General features: G+C 46.3%; 1 protein-coding gene across 2 annotated transcripts in view; it reads right to left on the reverse strand.

Annotated features, from left to right (window-relative positions):
* Positions 1 to 18365, reverse strand: part of LOC138739043 (collagen alpha-2(IV) chain-like) — a 171842-nt gene that overhangs the window by 139425 nt on the left and 14052 nt on the right. For both annotated transcript variants that reach the window (XM_069890422.1, XM_069890423.1), the window contains exons 2-3: positions 8939 to 9033; positions 8467 to 8521 (exon numbers count right to left, since the gene is read on the reverse strand). In XM_069890422.1, coding sequence (XP_069746523.1) covers positions 8467 to 8521; positions 8939 to 8943 — 60 coding nt within the window. In that variant the 5' untranslated portion in view covers positions 8944 to 9033. The remainder of the gene's footprint in view (positions 1 to 8466; positions 8522 to 8938; positions 9034 to 18365) is intronic.

Below are 18365 nucleotides of genomic sequence, written 5' to 3' on the forward strand. Positions count from 1 at the left end.
GTCCTGTGTGGTGGAGCACAATAATGCAGGTGGGGGACCTCGCTGGTCTGCCCGCCTCCAACCCAGTAACTCCTCCCTGTAGTTTCCCAATAAAGGCTTAGAGACCTAGTCTCCTCCCTCAATCCCAGCCTTGGATCTGGGCCAGGAGCATATAGCTGTATGCTGGAGGGTTCAAGACGTACTTCACATCTGTGCGTGGTTATTGATCATGAAACAATTTAATGTCCTGATTACTTTTCCATGGAAATGGTGATATGAGTGGAAAAGTTGGAGACTGACCCCAAGCAACGAGTGGAAAAGTTGGAGACTGACCCCAAGCAACCAGTGGCCTCTGTTAAATTCTATATGTGGCTACACTATCTGAAGGCCTTTATGAGGAACCCGAGATCTCAGCCAAAGGCGATAAGCATTATTTGCTTTTTGCATCAGTGGGCCACCGAGTCTACCAGGGGTCCTCCTTCATGAGTGAGGAGTTGCACCTGTACTTCCTGTCCAAGGGCATAGCCATGAGTAGAACCACCAGCTACAACCCATGCAGGAACAGGCAGGTGGAAAGGGAGAACAGCACTATCTGGAGGGCAATCCTCTTGGCCATCATCAAAGGAACGTCCATCTCCCAGTGGCAAGAGGTCCACCTGGAAGCACTGCACACCACCAGGACCCTACTCTGTACAGCCACCCCACCAGAAACTGTTCTCCTTCCCTAGGAGGTCGGTGTCGAGAACCATGCTGCCTGTTTGGCTGATGCCCCCTAGGCTTGTGCTTCTCCACAAATACGTTAGGACCCACAAGGCAGACCCGCTGGTCGAGGAGGTGCATCTCTTGCATGCTAATCCCCAGTACACCCACAGACAATATCTTTGCATCTGGGTACCGTAGGGGAAGATAGTGTCCATCGGGGACCTGGCATGTGAGGAACACCCAGAAGCCCTCATCAGTGACCAGCTGGCCCCAGGAATCATCCAGGTAATTGATCTCTTACAACACCCACCACCACCAAGTCCCCTCAGATCCCTACAACTTCCAACAGAACAACCCCCTTGGAACTGGTTCACACTGCCACAGCTCAGCCCACCAGACGGGTCACCGCACCGCAGGAGTCAATGACAATACCACCAGTGCTGTGGCAATTGCATCAGCAGATAAAGCCACCAGATCTGCTGAATCCATGAATTGGTATAGACTATATGAACAGAGACAATGATAATGGACATTGTGCCACTTCACCCCACAGGGCTTTATCCGAGAAAGGAAGGGGTGAATGTACAGGAACACCGTAATGCAGGTGGGAAACCTCTTTGGTCTGCCCACATCCGACCTTGTAACTCCTCCCCATAGTTTACCAATAAAGGCTGAGAGCCTAGTCTCATCCCTCAATTCCAGCTTTGGATCTGGGCCAGAGGCATGTAGTTGTATGCTTGAGCTTTCAGGACATTAAAACCTTTGACCATGTGCTTCGTGTGGTTATTGATCATGCTACATCATGCTAGATTGCAGGCCTACTTTGTCAAGGTGACAGCGTCTTTGAAGTCTCTCAGTTGGAGACAGAAAAGAAAGACAGGAATAAAATCGATTTGAATCTACATGCCCAGACTGAAGAGGAGACTGTTCCTTGAGCTGATGTTGGGCACCTTTTTCCTCAGTCTCAAGTCATTCTTTTGTTACTTTTCTCTTCTGTTTCTTTGTAGAAATAAATTGTTGGCAACTTTGGCCGCGCCCCCGCCCCCCCCCGCCCCCTGCCCCCCCGCCCCCGGCCCCCTCTCCTTCCCGCGCCCTTTTCCCCGTCCCCTTCCCGCGCCCTTTTCCCCGCCCCCTTCCCGCGCCCTTTTCCCCGCCCCCTTCCCGCGCCCTTTTCCCCGCCCCCTTCCCGCGCCCTTTTCCCCGCCCCCTTCCCGCGCCCTTTTCCCCGCCCCCTTCCCGCGCCCTTTTCCCCGCCCCCTTCCCGCGCCCTTTTCCCCGCCCCCTTCCCGCGCCCTTTTTCCCCGCCCCCTTCCCGCGCCCTCTCCCTGCCCCCTTCTCGCACTCTCATGATTTTCTTGGATTTTTAGTATCTGTCACTTAATTGTAATGATACAGCACAGTAGAAGCCCCTCCCAGCCCATGAAACCCATGCTGCCCAATTACACCCAATTAAACTACCTGGAGGTATCTCTTGGAGAATGGTCAGACTCCAAACTGAAAGCACTAGATTCAAACCTGGGTCACTGGCATTGTGTTGGGTCATGCTAACCGCTACACAAACTGAGCTGCCATGTTCTTTGAGATCAGTTTGATCAAATGCTAAGAGCAGCCATTTTCTCCTCATCATTGGAATTCAGCACTTTGGACCAAGACAAAGGAGGTGTAGAAAGATTACAGTTCTGGAGAAGCCTTCTCTGAATATCAGTGATTTGAGTAACTGTACTGGATCAGCCTGGCCAGAGGTGCCACTGGTTTCAGGATGCAGGTCCTCAGACCTAGAACTGGGAAGTTGCCTCATAACTGTTGTTCTATTGAGTGCTCTTGGCCATTTCTGGATTTTCTGGTGACTAGATTCTGTGAGGGTGGGGATCTCTGAAGACAGCAGAGATGGATCACCATGTTCCCGGATAAGTGTTGCTTCAGCTCATCTCTAGCTCTCATGTGCTGACCATCGTTTTGGTTGGGGGGGGGGGGGGAAGAGAGTAAGAGATGTTCTAGCAGCTGCTTCCTCCCACCAGTTAAACAACCCCCATTCATGTCTGGACGTGCTGAACTTCAGACTGTTAGTTGCATTTTCATGTCATTATCTGTTGTCCACTGTTTAAATGCATGCCCCGTCTCATCTGCAGTGTCTCCAGACTGACACCTAACTTTTTGGATTCTTGGAATGCCCTAATGCCCTAACCCTCATTCTGGGGTTCCTACCCCTCATCAGTCTCCTCCCCTCTCATTTCTTCCTTTCCTCTGTGTATTTATCCAGCTTCCCCTTAGGATCCCCTCTGCTCCTATGGAAGAGATTTCCAATCTGCCCTGCTCTCTGGATGAACTGCAACATTCCTGATGGAGCATGTCAGTGGTACACTAATGTGAAGGGTGTTTCTGACCTTTCCTATGTGGAAACATTTCCTCTCTTGAGGTTCTAAAGCACTCTTGGGACATCTCTCTCTTCCACAGTGGAGACCCCCAGCTGGCTTGCCTTTCCCAATAGTTCTCACAACACAGTCTTGATGTCAGTCCCATGAACTTTGGGATTTTCCCTTGCGTCTCCACATCCTTTTCCATCGAGTGGAGACCGGAACAGGAGACAATGCTCCATTTGTTGTTTGATGTCTTTAACATAACACGGATTATTCTTGGGCAGTCCCTCAGGATGAAGGATGACGTTACTTCCCCAGTTCTATGGGTTTGAATGAGGCCAATGTGAACTCAGCAGATTCTTCCAGTGGTGGGGCTGGAAGCTGCTAATGGGACAGATGGATTAGCTGTTTGGGAGGCCCCGAGTTTCTTTAGCTTATTGTCTCTGTACTCCTGAACACCTGAGATCCCAGACACCTAATCTACTTTGAGCAGAGGTTGGTGTTATGACTTGCACACTGGAGTCTGCTAGATCAGAGTCAATACACTGGTGACTTTGGCCCAAGAGAAAAAACCAGTCTATCCATCTTGCCAGTTCACTTGAAGGATTTGCAGAAAAAAACTGGAATTACATATCCCCAGAAGTGAATAGTCAAGGATTTATTTTCAGTTTTTAACATCTAGCTAGCCAGTATGACTTATTTTTACTGTTGGGTATCAGTAACCTGCTTAGATCATCCACCTGATCAGCCTTTTACTTGCTAAGCCTCTCTGTTCCAATAGTGTCAGATCCAGAGAGTGAGTGGCAGCATGGAGGTCCAGGGCTATTAACAAGTCAGTTTGACTCTCCTCCTTGGATTTGGAGTGACTGCAGCTGTTGAATTTCTGACAGAAACTTGGCATTATCACCATCCTCAGGACTAAAAATCTACGCCAGGTATATCTAGGGGAAAGCTCCAGGCTGGAGGTGCTCTGGGATTCTATTAACAGGATTATCCCTATACTTAGGGATGGACAATAAATGTCTCTGTGGCCTCTGTTTGACTGCAGGTGGGCTCAACCCTTGTCATTCTTTGGCACAGTTTACCTGCTTGCCTTGAGTAGCAGTTCCTAACTCTGGTGCAGATCTAGCAGTTTAATCTCACAACCTCCAGACCTAACCATAAGCCCTTACTGGTCTTTTAATCAATACTGACTCATTTGAAGTGAACATGCTTTTTTTCATTTGGAAAGAACATCGAACATTACAGCACAGTACAGGCCCTTTGGTCCAGGATGTTGTCCCGACCTACTCCATATCAATCCAATCCTTCCCTTTCTCACAGTCCATAATGCTCCATTTTTCTGACATCCATGTGCCTATCTAAGAGTCTTTTGAATGTCCCTATTATACCAGCTTCCACCAACCCTCGCACCAAGGCATTCTAGACACCCAACACGGTATGTAAAAAAATACTTGCATCTGACATCTCCCCTATACTTTCCTCCACTTACTTTTAACAGATGTCCTCTGGTAGATTCAAGATTCCTTTATTTTCATGTAATAAAACAGAACAAATACTATTACACAAAATTGCCTGGTAAGGCAAGCAAAGAGTCGCTGTTAGCATCACCTAGTGCCCCTTACAGTACGAGGCCAAAAAAAGTAGAGTCCATTCAGAGTTACAGAGTCCTGTTCAATCTATCAGCAGTCCAAGCTCCATATCTAAACCTTCACTGTTGCCCTGGGAAAAAATAATGGTGGCTGTCCACCCTATCCAAGCCCCTCATAAGAGGGCAGTGAATCTCTGGAATTCAGTACCCAAGGAGTTGTGGAAGCTGGATCACTGTGTTGGGGGGAGGGGAAGAGGAATGGAGGATTTAAAGGAGAGGTCAATAAATGCTCACAAGTTGAGGCCTGGGGCACAGTCCTGATAAGATTGAATGGCAGGGAAGATGATTGGCTGTGGCCCATCCTGTTTTCCTGTCTTGACAGGCACATCATAATTTCTGTTATTTCAGCCAATCAGTAAGCAAACAAGCTGGTTACCCAATTGGCTCTCATATACTCAAAGACTAATTATAACAGAGTAATTACAGAGCAGATGAATGATACAATAGGACAGATTCCTTCATCATCCTCGGGAGGATGCGATTTCTCCCAATATTCAACTGGAAAAGTCGAATTATCATGGCACCTGGAGGTAATGCAAAGCCAAAAACTTCCTTCTTAATATCCAAAGTCTAGGGCAACTATAAAGCCCTGGATTTTTTTTTTAATAAGAGGTGAGATCGCACAACAAGAAATATATAATGACCAAATCATTTGATTATTAGTAACTCTGAATGCAGTAAAGTTCCTGTAATACCCTCAGGGTGACACTACGACGCTATTCTGAGGTAAGCAGGAATATTTCCGTTTATTTATTTTAAATAAAAATCCCAGATCTGATCCAAAGACAGTACCCGTGGCAGACTAGCATTCCCTTAGTATTGCACTGCATCATCTGCATTACAGACTGGAGTTTCAGCAAGTGTAGCTTGAACTCAGAGAATTCAGAATGAGGCAAGAGTGCAGCTACTGAGAAATACTAAGAAACAATGTCAACTGGCAAAGGAATTTTCCTTATCTACTGTTCTTGCGCACATAACAACAGTGAGAGCAGCCCAGAGTTAGCTCATTCCCATCAGTGGCATCCAGATAGAATGGCCACGCGGCACACTGCATAAACAGGAAACTTCCACACACTGATAACTAAGTGCTTTTCCAGACCCGCACGTGACACTCTGCAAGTCCAATGCTCGGAAGTTGGGAGACAGATGGGAGCTGCAAAGTTCCCCACAGGAAGGAATGGAACGTCTGGTGCAGTGTAGCCTCCAGACACCTCCTTCCTCTCAGGGTCTATGGCATGTCCCACAGTCTGCAGCTCCTTTGTGGTCTCTTGCCACTTTGTAGGACACCACAGTGTTCAGTGAGAGATGCCTTCCAACCATTCCAGCCTCTTAACTGTATTCAAGTGGGTTTAAGTGGGAAGGGGGACTGTTAATTCTATGAATGAAAGTCCTGGGACCACTCCCACTTCACATCTAAAAGGGACCTAATGGAAGCAAACAAATTTATGAAAGGGATAGGTAATATAGAAGCAGGAAAGTAGTTTACACTGGTAGGTGAGGCAAGAACTAGGTGACATCGTTTCAAGATTCAGGAGAATAGATTTAGAACCATAGAAAAAGACAGCATGGAAACAGCCCCCTCTAGTCTGTGCCAAACAATCTATTCCACTTTGTCCCAACCCTGCACGTGAACAGTACCTATCCAATCTGCCCTTAAATGTCAAAATCAAACCTGCATCCACCACATCCACTGGCAGCTCTTTCTACACTCTCCCCATCATCTGAGTGAAGAAGATCCCCCTAATGTTCTTTTTCAATGTTTCACCTTTCACCACATTCTCACCTAACCTCATTGGAGAAGACCTGCTTGCATTTACCCCATCTATACCCCTTATAATTTTATATACTTTTATTTAGCAACTGTTTTTCCCAGAGCTTAGTGAATTTTTGGAATTCTCTGCCCAAAGAAGCAGTAAAATCTGCCTCATTTAATACATTTAAGATGCAGTTAGATAGCTTTTTGTATTGTAGGATAATTAGGCATTATGGGGGAAAAAGCAGGGAGATGGAGCTGAATCCACGGCTAGATCATTAATGATCTATGGAATGGTGGAGCAGATTTCTCATGTTCTATTGTTCTTTAGATATAGCCAAGAGATTGTTTTTTTTCCACATTCTACATGGTCATGTCCAAAATTGAGGCCATTCTGGATAGAGTTAGGAACTTTTTGGAACAAGTCCCTGGAGTTAAATTTCCACAGGATCCCATATTATTTTTATTGAGCAATATTTCAGGGAAAAGACCAAAATTGAAATTGAATTTACATCAAAAGGAATTTATAAAAATGGCATTAGCAGTTGCAAGAAAATGTATAGCAGTGACATGGGAATTGGATTCTTGTTTAGGTCTGGAAAGATGGCACGTAGAAATTCATAGCTGTATACCTCTTGAGAAAATTACATATAACCCAAGAAATAAATGATACTTTTTTTTGAAAATTTGGTCCCCATATTTACATACTGTAAGTATAAATTTATAAATAGCTTTCCCTAAACCTCTTGAAACCTTGTTAACTAATCAGAATAAATAAACAAATAAAATTGAATAAGGTTAGAATCCAGTGAAAGACAACCAGGTTTACTTTTTTTCTCTCTTCACTAATTGTATCCTTTTTCTTTTCTATCTTTATTGGGGTTTTATAAAGCCATCGTGTATAATGGATTGATATAACATTCTGTATTTTGACATGAATACATGTATGGAAAATTTAAATAAAATATTCAAAAAAGTAACTCAAACCCAAATTGCATGGAACATAGACCATTACTGTATAGCACAGAAACAGGCCCTTCAACCCACATCTCTGCGTAGAACATAATGCCCACATTAAACTAAAACTCCGCTACTTTCACCTGATACACATTCTCCGTTCCCCGCAGATTCATGAGCTTATCAAATGCAGAGAGAGAGAGAGAGAGAGAGAGAAATCAGTAGGTCAACCAGGAAGTCAAAGCTGAACAACCTGATCGAAATGTTGCTTATCCTTTTGTCATCCTTTGGATGTCCTGTGACCTGCTAGGTTTCTCCAGTACATTTGTGTACTGGACTCAACCCCAGCATCTGCAGATTTTCAAGATTCACTTTATTGCCACAGTAATAAAACAGTGTCCTATGACATGAAGTTTCATTTTGCCTGCTGCAAGGCAGACTGACTCGCCACCAGCAGGAATAGCCAAGGCGCCTCTTGCAGTCAAATGCAACAGGGGATTTTCGGAGCTGGAGATTATACCTACAGGAGAAGGGTTAGGTAGGTAAACCTCCTGGTCGGGTTCTCCACTGTCAGGTGGCCACCCAACAGCTGCATTGGAGTACAATAGGTGGCTTTACCGTCAGATATTGTGGCCATCTGAAAGTCGCTAGCCTCTCTCCCGGCCAGGCGGTTTACCTACCTAACCCTTCTCCTATAGGTATAATCTCCGGCTTCTAGAATCCCCCGTGGCACCTGAAAGCAGCAAGACTTACAGTCAGAGAGACTTTCCTTATTTAACTCCTGATTCGATCTAGAAGCCAATGCATTTCCTTCCACCCCCTTTCCCCAACAGCCAACGCTAGGCACCTACCACTCTGAGTAAGAGAAATCCCACCCCACCGCTTCACCTATAATGCCTGTCTCAGTGTGGGACGCTTTTAGCCTGATTTGAGAGGGTGGGTGGGGTTAGGGAAGGTTCTAATCATCTCCCCATCCCAGAGGCAAGGGTGTTAAATGTCATCACCGCCGAGGGAATGGCCCACAGCCCTAAAGCGTGCGGGAAGGGAGGGGGGGGGGGGGTACTCACCGCCAGGATGGCCTCGGCCAGCCACAGGAAGCCGAACAGCTGGATCAGCCGCCACCTGTGAAGCGAGGAAACAAGTTCAGTTGCAGCCACTGGATCTGGGGAGATGCCTCACTGCATCCAACCTCCCAGACTTGGACGCGTTGGGGCGGTGGGGAGGGGGGCCTGTGTCCCGGATTTGATCCAGCTCATTCAAAGTACGTGGGCAGGGCTTGGGGTACAAAGGGTTGGGCAACATTCAGAGCACCCATCCCTGAAGACCGCCCTCACCCAAGTTCCGCGTGAACAGGATGGGCAGCCGGAGGCTCCAGGCAGCAGCGACGGTAAACGATGTGTCTTGACCCCTCCATCTCGGGCCAGAAATTCCCCCACGACCTCATCCCCTCATGGGCTGGAGTTACCGCGGCTTTTTTTTTTTAAAAAAAAACATATTTTCTTTCGTTCAAGTCAGGAAAGTTTTCGCGAGAAAGCTCACCTCATGGTTGTGCCCTGGAAAAGTTGCAACGTGTTCTGGCCAACAGTCCGTGAGATGCGAGCCCCGCTGGCACTACGGCAGATGCTTCATTACACCTGTCAGCGAATCAAACGAGGGTCAATCTGACTGAAGCCGGTCCCAAAGATCAAAGCCCTGACTAAATCCCAGACTGGAAGTGCAGCGCACATTATGTGCTCGAGAAGTTCAGTGGGTCCACGCAGCATCTATGGGGAGGGAAGGGGGACCCAACATTCCAATGTTGTGTGACTTTTCTCCAGCACGTTTCTGTCTTGCCCTTGACCCCAGCAGCTGCACACTTTCTTCTTTAACCACCGCAACCGCAGCTCCACCTCGGCGGCTGGTATCTTGGCAGCTTCAAAAGAGCTCATCACTGTTTCCCCCCCCCCCCCCCCCCCGGCACCCCATCAATCCACCCCATTCCCACTCACCCTTCCCTGTACCCCCAATTGCCCCAACCTCTCTGCATCACCACCGTGCCCCCACCTCCTGACCGGCACCCGATACATGCCGCCCCACCACCCCCCCAACCCTCCATCCACCCTCCCAGGCATCCCCAGTGTCGCCACACAGGGAGGCTCACAATCGTACCAGTTGTGCTGTGTTTTGTGTTGAATGCGGCTGAGGGCCAGACTATTGATAACTCAGTGCTGAGATGGGTTTCTGCATCTCTGGGAGAGGCCAACCTGCCTGTGCTGGGCATTTTCCACTGCCAGAATGTGTCCCACCATAAAGTAGAGAAACAACACCTTGTATTCTGCCTGGGCAGTCTACAGCCCAATGGTAAGAACAAAGAATTTTCTAATTTCAGGTAACGAGCCCCCTTCTCTCTTTCACTGATTTACTTCTCTGCTTCCCCTTCCTCAGCCAACACCCTTTCTCTCTAGCTCCCAACTGCATTTCCTTTAGATTCATCCCTCTTCTTCCATAACAGCTCTCACTAGACCTCTAGCAGCATCTTATCACATTCCAACTCTGGCAGCTTATGTCTCCACTCATCACCCAGCACCAGTTTGAATACTTAATCTTCCACCTGATCCTTTTTCTTTACTCTTGCCCGTTACACCACAAACCAGCAACAATAGAAGACACAATTCAAAAGGGTTAAATTTTAACTCTAAATTTATTAATGATTATTAACAATTGATCTTAACCCAATGAACCCCTTTATAAGTATCTATACAGATATCACATTTATAAACAGTGTGTATGTGGAAAACCCAGACCATTAGAAGCTGTGCTCAATCCAAATAAAAATCCAGGTCAGTCAGTCAAAACGTCAGTCTGAAAACAATCCACAGAATTCATTCTCAAAACTCACTGTCCAAATTCTGTTCTTTAACTGGATAACAAAAAGACATTGTAGTGAACGTTGGAGATAAATGATTGATGTTGCATTGCCGTAAACTTATGAATCCTTTTTCAAGGTTTCCTTAGATAACTTCCCTCAGTTCTCAAATTGTGCTTTTTAATCCTTCATCAACGTTTCACACAGCTCTCCAGTTGGTCTGCGCTGCTCCAACTGCTGATCCATTCTCTCTCTATCTGCACAGCTCGACCCAGCTGCACCACAAGTCACACAGTTCCCAGCAGAATTCCATCCTTTACAATGACAGTCCACAGTCCAAGCAGTCAGTCCATGGACCTCCCACCCAGAAAGAACAAAATTTTAGTAATTAAGGTGTTACTATGGTGGCAATCAAACCAGCGCTCTGGGCGGCGGGCGCACCTAAAAGCCAGCAGACCGCGCAGCGGAACTGGTCCTAGCAAGAGAACTGGTGGACAAACAGCAAGGGCAGCGCAAGGGCCAGTTACCCCAAAATGGCACTGGCCCCACTGCACAACCAACAGACAAGGACACTACACAGGGAAGAAGGGATTGTCGTACAAGGCACCCGCAGGCGGGAAACCCACTTTTGTTATGTGGGTTGTTACATCAGAAATTCGGGCAAACAGCGGGAAAGTTTAAAAGTCGGGGTTGAACCCCAATAAAACACAGACCTTAACCTGACCACACTTGTGAGTGTCATTCTTTCGTGTAGCACGCAGCTACAATTGGTGATCCTGATGGTTTAGATGGCATCTAAACCCAATGATGAGCGAACCAGCAGCAGTTCACACAGTCGTCCTCAAGCAGCCGAACTTCTGGACAAATCAGCCATGCATCTGGGTCGACCTGGCTGAGGCACAGTTTCAGGTCCGACAGATCAAAGTCCACCCAATACTACAAGTGGTGAGCACCCTGGACCAGGACACAGTGAACCAGGTGGCCAACTTCATCCAGGAGCCCCTGTTGGAAGGCATGTACACCACCTTCAGGGACTTGTTAATTGAGACCTTCAGGCTCTCATGGCGTGAGAGAGGGCCATGTCTGCTCTACCTGAACAGGTTAGGGGACAAACCCAGCTCTCTTGACCGAGATTCTGGCCCTCTTGGGCAAATACGAGCCCTGCATCATGTACGAGCATGCATTCCTGGAGCCAATGCCAGAGGACATCCAACTGCTCCTGGCAGACGTTGACTTCAGCGACCGTCAGAAAGTTGCAACACGAGTGGATGTTCTGTGGAAGCAGAAAAGAGAGTGCTCAGCACCGGTGGGGCTCGTCGCTAAACCCTGAAGCCAGACCCATGCAGACCCCTGAAGGAACAGCAGCCACAGAGGAGAGAACCCCAACGTGCTTCTTCCGGTGCAGGCCGCATGCACGTTCCATGGAAACGCCGGGGTCAGTCGTCACTAATGGCCTCGACTGCTGGTCAACAAGATAGTCTCCTGTACATTTGGGACCATCAGTCCGGATGAGGTTTCCTCATGGACACAGGAGCAGATGTTAGCATCTTGCGCCTGTCAGGACAGGACACCAGGAATAAGCTCAAGCTCAGGGTTGCCAACAACAGCACGATCTGGACCCACGGCACCAGCAAGATCCAACTGCAGTTGGGAAGTGTCCTTTTCTTGTGGGTGTTCACACTGGCTGCAGTGGAACAGCCACTCCTCGGAGCAGACTTCCTGCGCGCCCATAGCCTATTCTTGGATCTGAAGGGTTGGTGACTGGTCCACACTAAGATTTTCCAAAGCTTCCCCTCAAAGACACCAAGCTCCTAGCATTCCACCCGAACTCCGTGCAGCAATCCACAGACAAATCACCAAGGTCCTGGCTGAGTTCCCGGCAGTGCTCACCCCCCCAATTCACTACATCGATGCCCTGGCATGCAGTACAGCACCATACCCTGACCCAGGGCCTGTCGCTCCACACAAGAGCAAGATGCCTTCCTCCAGAGAAGCTCCAGATGGTGAAGGAGGAATTCAGGAAGCTGGAGGAGCTCGACATCATACAATGGTCAGACAGCCCATGGGCTTCTCCCCTGCATATGGTGCCTAAAGGGGCTGGAGATCATGTGGCAACAACTGCTGACTCAATGAGGCCACAACAGCCAATCGCTATCCTGTGCCGTACATCCAGAACTTTGCAACTAATCTGCATGGGGCAAAGATCTTTTCCAAAATGGACCTTGTGCAGGGATATCATCAGATCCTGGTACACCCTGATGATAACCCAAAACAGCCATCATCATCCTGTTCAGCCTCTTCAAATTCCTGCAAATACTGTTTGGGTTAAAGAACGCCACATAGACCATCCAAAGGTTGATGCACGTAGTGGGCCGAGACCTGGACAGCATCTTTGTCTACTTATTCAACATCCTCATGGTGACCAGGAACTGACAGAAACACCTGACGCACCTCTGCAACCTCGACACCCGGCTGAACGAGTTCGGACTGACGATCAACCCAGCCAAATGCCAGTTCAGATTGGAGGTCATTGACTTCCTGCGCCATAAGATAACCAGGGAAGGAGCCACACCGCTACCCAGCAAGGTGGAGGCCATCTGGAAGTTTCCTAGACCCAGCACAACCAGGGGATGATCAGCTTCTACCACAGTTTCATCCCCTCGGCGGCCCTTGTTCTCCTGGATGACAGGCAAGGCAAAGGACATCACAATGGGGAAGGAGTCAGCAGAGGTCTTTATGAAGGCAAGGAAGCCCTGGTGGGAGCAACTCTTTTGGCACATCCCAGGGCAGATGCTCTAATGGCCCTGACAGTGGATGCCTTAGGAACAGCGATCGGTAGAGTTCTAGACCAGCAGATCGAAGAAAGTTGGGTTTCTTCAGTAAACATCTGCGGCCTTCAGAACTGAAGTACTGGGCTTTCGTCAGAGAGCTACTGGCATTGTACTTGGTCATCCGCCACTTCAGATACTTCCTAGAGGACAGGTTTGTGAAAGCTGTAAAACTACAAGCCCCTGACTTTCACCTTGGCAAAGATCTCGGCCCCCGGGTCAGCCCACCAGCACCATCACCTGTCTTACCTCTCAGATGTAAGGCACATCTCTGGCAAGGACAATGTGGTGGCCAACGTATTGTCTCAACAAAATATCCATCTGCTATCAAGGGAAGTGGACCTTGTGGCACTGGCAGAGGTGCAGCAGGCCAACAAGGAGATACCCCAATGGAGGGCAGCCATATTGGGACTGCAGCTCCAGGACATCCCAGTCGGCACAGGTAACACCATCCTCCTGTGCGTCGTGGCTACTGGGCAGGTCAGACCTGTTGTCCTGGTGGCTTGGAGATGACAGGCTTTAGATTCCATCCACGGGTTGGTTCGCCCGTCAATCAGGACCACAATCCGTCTGGAGGCCAGCAAATATATATGGCATGGATTGCATAAACAGTCAGCAGGTAGGTGAAGGCATGCATGCAGTGCCAAACAGCCAAGGCACAGCAGCATACCAAGACCCCACCTCAGCACTTCAACCACATCCATGCGGACATAGTAGGACCTGTACCAGTATTCCAAGTTTTCCAGTACTTCTTCACAATGGTCGACCGCTTCACCAGGTGGCCGGAAGCAGTCCCACTGGTGGACACGTCCATAACCTCATGTGCCAGGGCCCTCATCTCATCCTGGGTGGTATGGTTCGGGTTTCCCTCCCACATTATATTGAACAGAGGGGCCCAGTTCGCGGGCACCTAGATGTACCACACAATGGACTACATCCCATACTCAAATGGGCTGGTGGAGTGCTTCCACAGGCACCTCATGACCAGACTCCAAGGACCTAAATGGGTAGACGAGCTACCAGGGGCACTGTTAGGTATCCGCATGGTACCCAAGGAGGACCTCAACACCTCTTTGACTGAACTCTTCTACAGGGCTCTACTGGTGGTCCCGGGGGAATTTGTACCATCACCAGATGGACAGCAGGATGATGTGGCAGCTCTCCTCTGCAAGTTGAGGGTAAGAGTCGACAACCTGGCCCCGACTCCACCTTCCAGGCATGGACACGTGAGGACCAACATACCTAAAGACCTACAACACTGAGTAGGTTTTCATTCACAGGGGTCCACACCATCCACTGCTGCAGAGGCCGTACAAGGGTCCATTCCAGGTCATTTGTAACAATGGAGTCATGTTCGAGCTGGAGGTCGGAGGCAAGACAGAGGTCTTCACCATAGACAGACTAAAGATGGCATACCTGAATCAGGCGAGCCCAGTTGAGACACCAGCACCACACAAAAGAGACAGGCCACTAAAGCCTACAGAGACTCTGCCTCTGGGCACGATGGATAATACCGCTGATTCTGGAGGGGGAAGAGGGGTCATGTGGCAGCCCACCGCCACGGCGATCAAGCCAGTGCTCTGGGCATTGAGTGCACCTAAAAGCCACTGGTGGATGAACGGCAAAGGCAGCAAAAGGGCTGGCGACCCCAAAATGGCACTGGCCTCACTGCATAGCCAAAAGACAGGGACAGCAAGCGGGGAAGAAGGCATTGTCATGCAAGGGAACCCCACTTTTGTAATGTGGCCATGATGTCAGGAAATTGGGACAAATGGCAGGAATGTGTGAGGTATAAAAGTCAGGCTTGAGCCCCAATAAAACAGAGCTTAACCGTACTACACACTTGAGTAGCACATAGCACATTGCAATATAAAGCAAAACATTATGTTCATCAACAAGCACACACACTAACTAATTTCATTTACAAAGTTTAGGATCTAGAAAGATGATCAGCAATCACATTATACTTTCCCTTAATGTGTTATCATCAAATCATACTCTTGTAAAATCAGACTCCAATTTAAGTGTCAATTCTTATTCTTCATTTTACACAAAAAATTCAATGGATTATGATTATACACCATAGGTGGTTTTTGAGCTGTACAAAAGCAAACATCAAAATGTTGTAGGGCCAACACAAAAGCTAACAACTCTTTCTCAGTGAAATAATTCTAATAATCATTAAATATCTTCAAGAAGTATTAAATAAAATCACAAAAAGCAACATACCAAAAAAATCCAGAGATCTTTCTTCTAAGTAATATAAGTAGTAAAGAATTAGGCCTCAAACTGGATGAAGCACAAAAAAGATTTATTATGATAGCCTTAGCTGTAGCAAAAAAATGTATAACGTCAACCTGAAAATCAGAAGAGAGCCTGAGAGTACAGCAATGGTACATAAAAATGAATAAATGTATTCCATTGTAAAAAATAACAATTTAAAAAATAAAGTCACATTATTCGAACAAATTTGGGAACCGTACATGGAACACAACAGAGAGGGCCTACCGCGGACCTCCATCCCCTCAAATGAAAAAATGATAGAATGAGAAGAAGACAAAATGAACTGACCCAATGTGTAAAAGTAGATGATACAAATTTTTTGTTTATTTTCATTGTGTGATGACATTGTTTAATGTATCATATATGTTGAGTGGATGGGGAGGGGGGGGTGGGAAGGAGGGAAGGGAGGGGGGAAAGGGGAGAAAATAACACTGTGTATATTCAAGGGGGAAATGTTTGTGTGTATTTTGGTCAATATGGTTCATAGTGTGAAAAATAAAAAAAACTTTTTTTAAAAAGTAGGATACAGGATGGTCAATATAATTATTGTTCTTCTCCTGTTACTGCACCACACTGGCATTCACAGCTAAAAAAAAGGTTTCTCTAAGAGAGCTGACTTAAGCACAGGTTGGTGCCAATACAATGGCTTTCAATCTTACAAGAGCTTCTTGGCAACATTTTGACCGGACATATTTTTCTCCCCTTTTAAACAGTTTTGTTAGAGGCAGTGTAATATCTGCAAAGTTTTACAAAACTTGTGATAGTAGCCAATCATTCCCAGGAACCTTCAAAGAATTTTCTTACTAATTGGAACAGGGAACTTTGAAATAGTCAAAAGTCTTTGCCTCATCTGGCACCTACTGCCTTGTCCTACAACATAACCCAGATAAGTAACAGTCACATGAACAAACTCACTTTTACTTAAATTAACTGTGAGATTTGCTTTTGAAAGTCGATTAAACAATTCTTCTAACTCAAGGACATGCTCTTCCCACGTATCATTACTTGTAGCTAAACCATCAGTGTAAGCACCTGTGGGCTTCAACCCCTGAATTACAGAATTAATCATTCTTTGAAATGTCCCCAGAGCATTCTTCATTCCAAAGAGCATGACAGTGTACTCATACAGCCCAAAGATGTAACAAATGCAGAAATCTCATTACCCTAACTGTTAAAGGAAGTCAATTTTGGTAAGAAATTTTGCCATCCCCACCTTGTCTATACAATCATCTACTCTAGGAATAGGATAAGCATCTGTCTTTGTCACAGCATTTACCTTCCTATAGTCAGTGCAAAACCTAACAATTCCATCTGGCTTAGGCACTAAAGCACAAGGTGAACTCCAATTTGAAATAGACTTTCTAATTATACCATTCTTCAACACGTAGATCAGGAAATTGACTACTAAGCCACTTTTCCATATTTGTCTGATAGGGATGCTGTTTAATAGGTCTAGCTCAGTGGCTCTCAACCTTTTTCTTTCCACTCACATCCCACTTTAAGTAATCCCTATGCCATTGGTGCTCTGTCATTAGTAAGGGATTGCTCAAGTGGTCTGTGAGTGGCAAAGAAAGGTTGAGAATCACTACTCTAGACCCAATTGTTATTGAAATATTTTGCTTGAGAAAAGTTGTCATTGGCCCATTTCCTTTGGAGTTCTGAAACTGTGCACATAACAAGTCAATTAGGTACGATTTAAACAGTGGTTTTCAAACTTTCTCTTTCTACATGTGAATGGAAAGAAAAAGGTTGAGAACAACTGGTCTAACATCAACATCAGGGTAAGTTAGGGAAATTTTCAAAGGTAACATCTGGAAATAAATTCTCAAACTTTAAAAGTAAGTAATTTTCCTTTCCTTTCTGAAGTTTGGAGATGAGCTTACTTTGTTTCCAAGTTCTACAAAACCATAGAATTTTTCAACCTCAGGCTTATCAATTTTTGTGTCCTATGACCTTCTCTGAAACATGTTTGACCTGTTTCCTCATTATCCTGGTCAATAACCATCACCTCTGATGAAAGTTTAGTCGCACTGTGAAGCACCCGCTCGGAAATTGTTGCCACGAGACGTGGCTTAATGATGGATGTGATTGGGAGCTGATTGTCCAAGGGTACACAATAGGAAAGGTAGGCAGGTAGGTAGAGGGGGTGGAGTAGCCCTGATGGTAAGTAATGATATTAAATCATTAGAAAGAAGAGACATAGGGTCAGAAGTGGCTGAATCCTTATGGGTTGAGTTAAGAAATCCTTACGAGTTTGAGTTGGCAAAGGTAAAAGGACCCTATTGGCAATTATATACAGGACCCCAAATAGCCAGGGAAGTGACTTATGAGATACAGCAAGAAATAGAAATAGTATGTCAGAAGGAAATTGTCAAAATGATTATGGGGGATTTTAACATTAAAAGTCAGGAAGGTACTGGATCTCAGGAGAGAGAGTTTGGAGAATATCTACTGGATAGCCTTTGGGAGCAACTTGTCGATAGGCCCACCAGGGGACTGGCGGTTTTGAATTGGGTGCTGTGTAATGAACTGGAGGTGATTAGGGAACTAAAGGTAATGGAACCCTTAGGAAGCAGGGTTCATAATATTTTTGAGTTCAGTTTCCAATTTGAAAAGGAGAAGCTGATACTAGGTGTGTCAATGTTTCAGTGGAACAAAAGGAATTACAGTGGTATGAGAGAAGAACTGACGCAGGTTGACTGGAAAAGTAAGCTAGGTGGGAGGGATGGCAGAGCAGAATTGGATGATAGTTCCACAAGAAATAAGGAAAATGCAATATAGATATATTCCAAGAAAAAAAAGAAAGTTATTAATGGAAAAGTGGCCCAATTTTAGGCATTAAGAGAAGTTAAGGTTAAAATAGAAGCAAAAGGGAGGGCATGCAAGGAAGCAAAAATTAGTGGGAAACTTTTAAAAACTTAGAAAAAAGTAATTAGGAAAGATTAATTTTGAAAGGAAGTTGGAAAATAACATACAAAAGGATATTAAGAGTTTTAAAAAATATATATAA

Source organism: Narcine bancroftii, chromosome 7 (genome assembly GCF_036971445.1).
Source record: "Narcine bancroftii isolate sNarBan1 chromosome 7, sNarBan1.hap1, whole genome shotgun sequence".
Taxonomy (NCBI): domain Eukaryota; kingdom Metazoa; phylum Chordata; class Chondrichthyes; order Torpediniformes; family Narcinidae; genus Narcine; species Narcine bancroftii.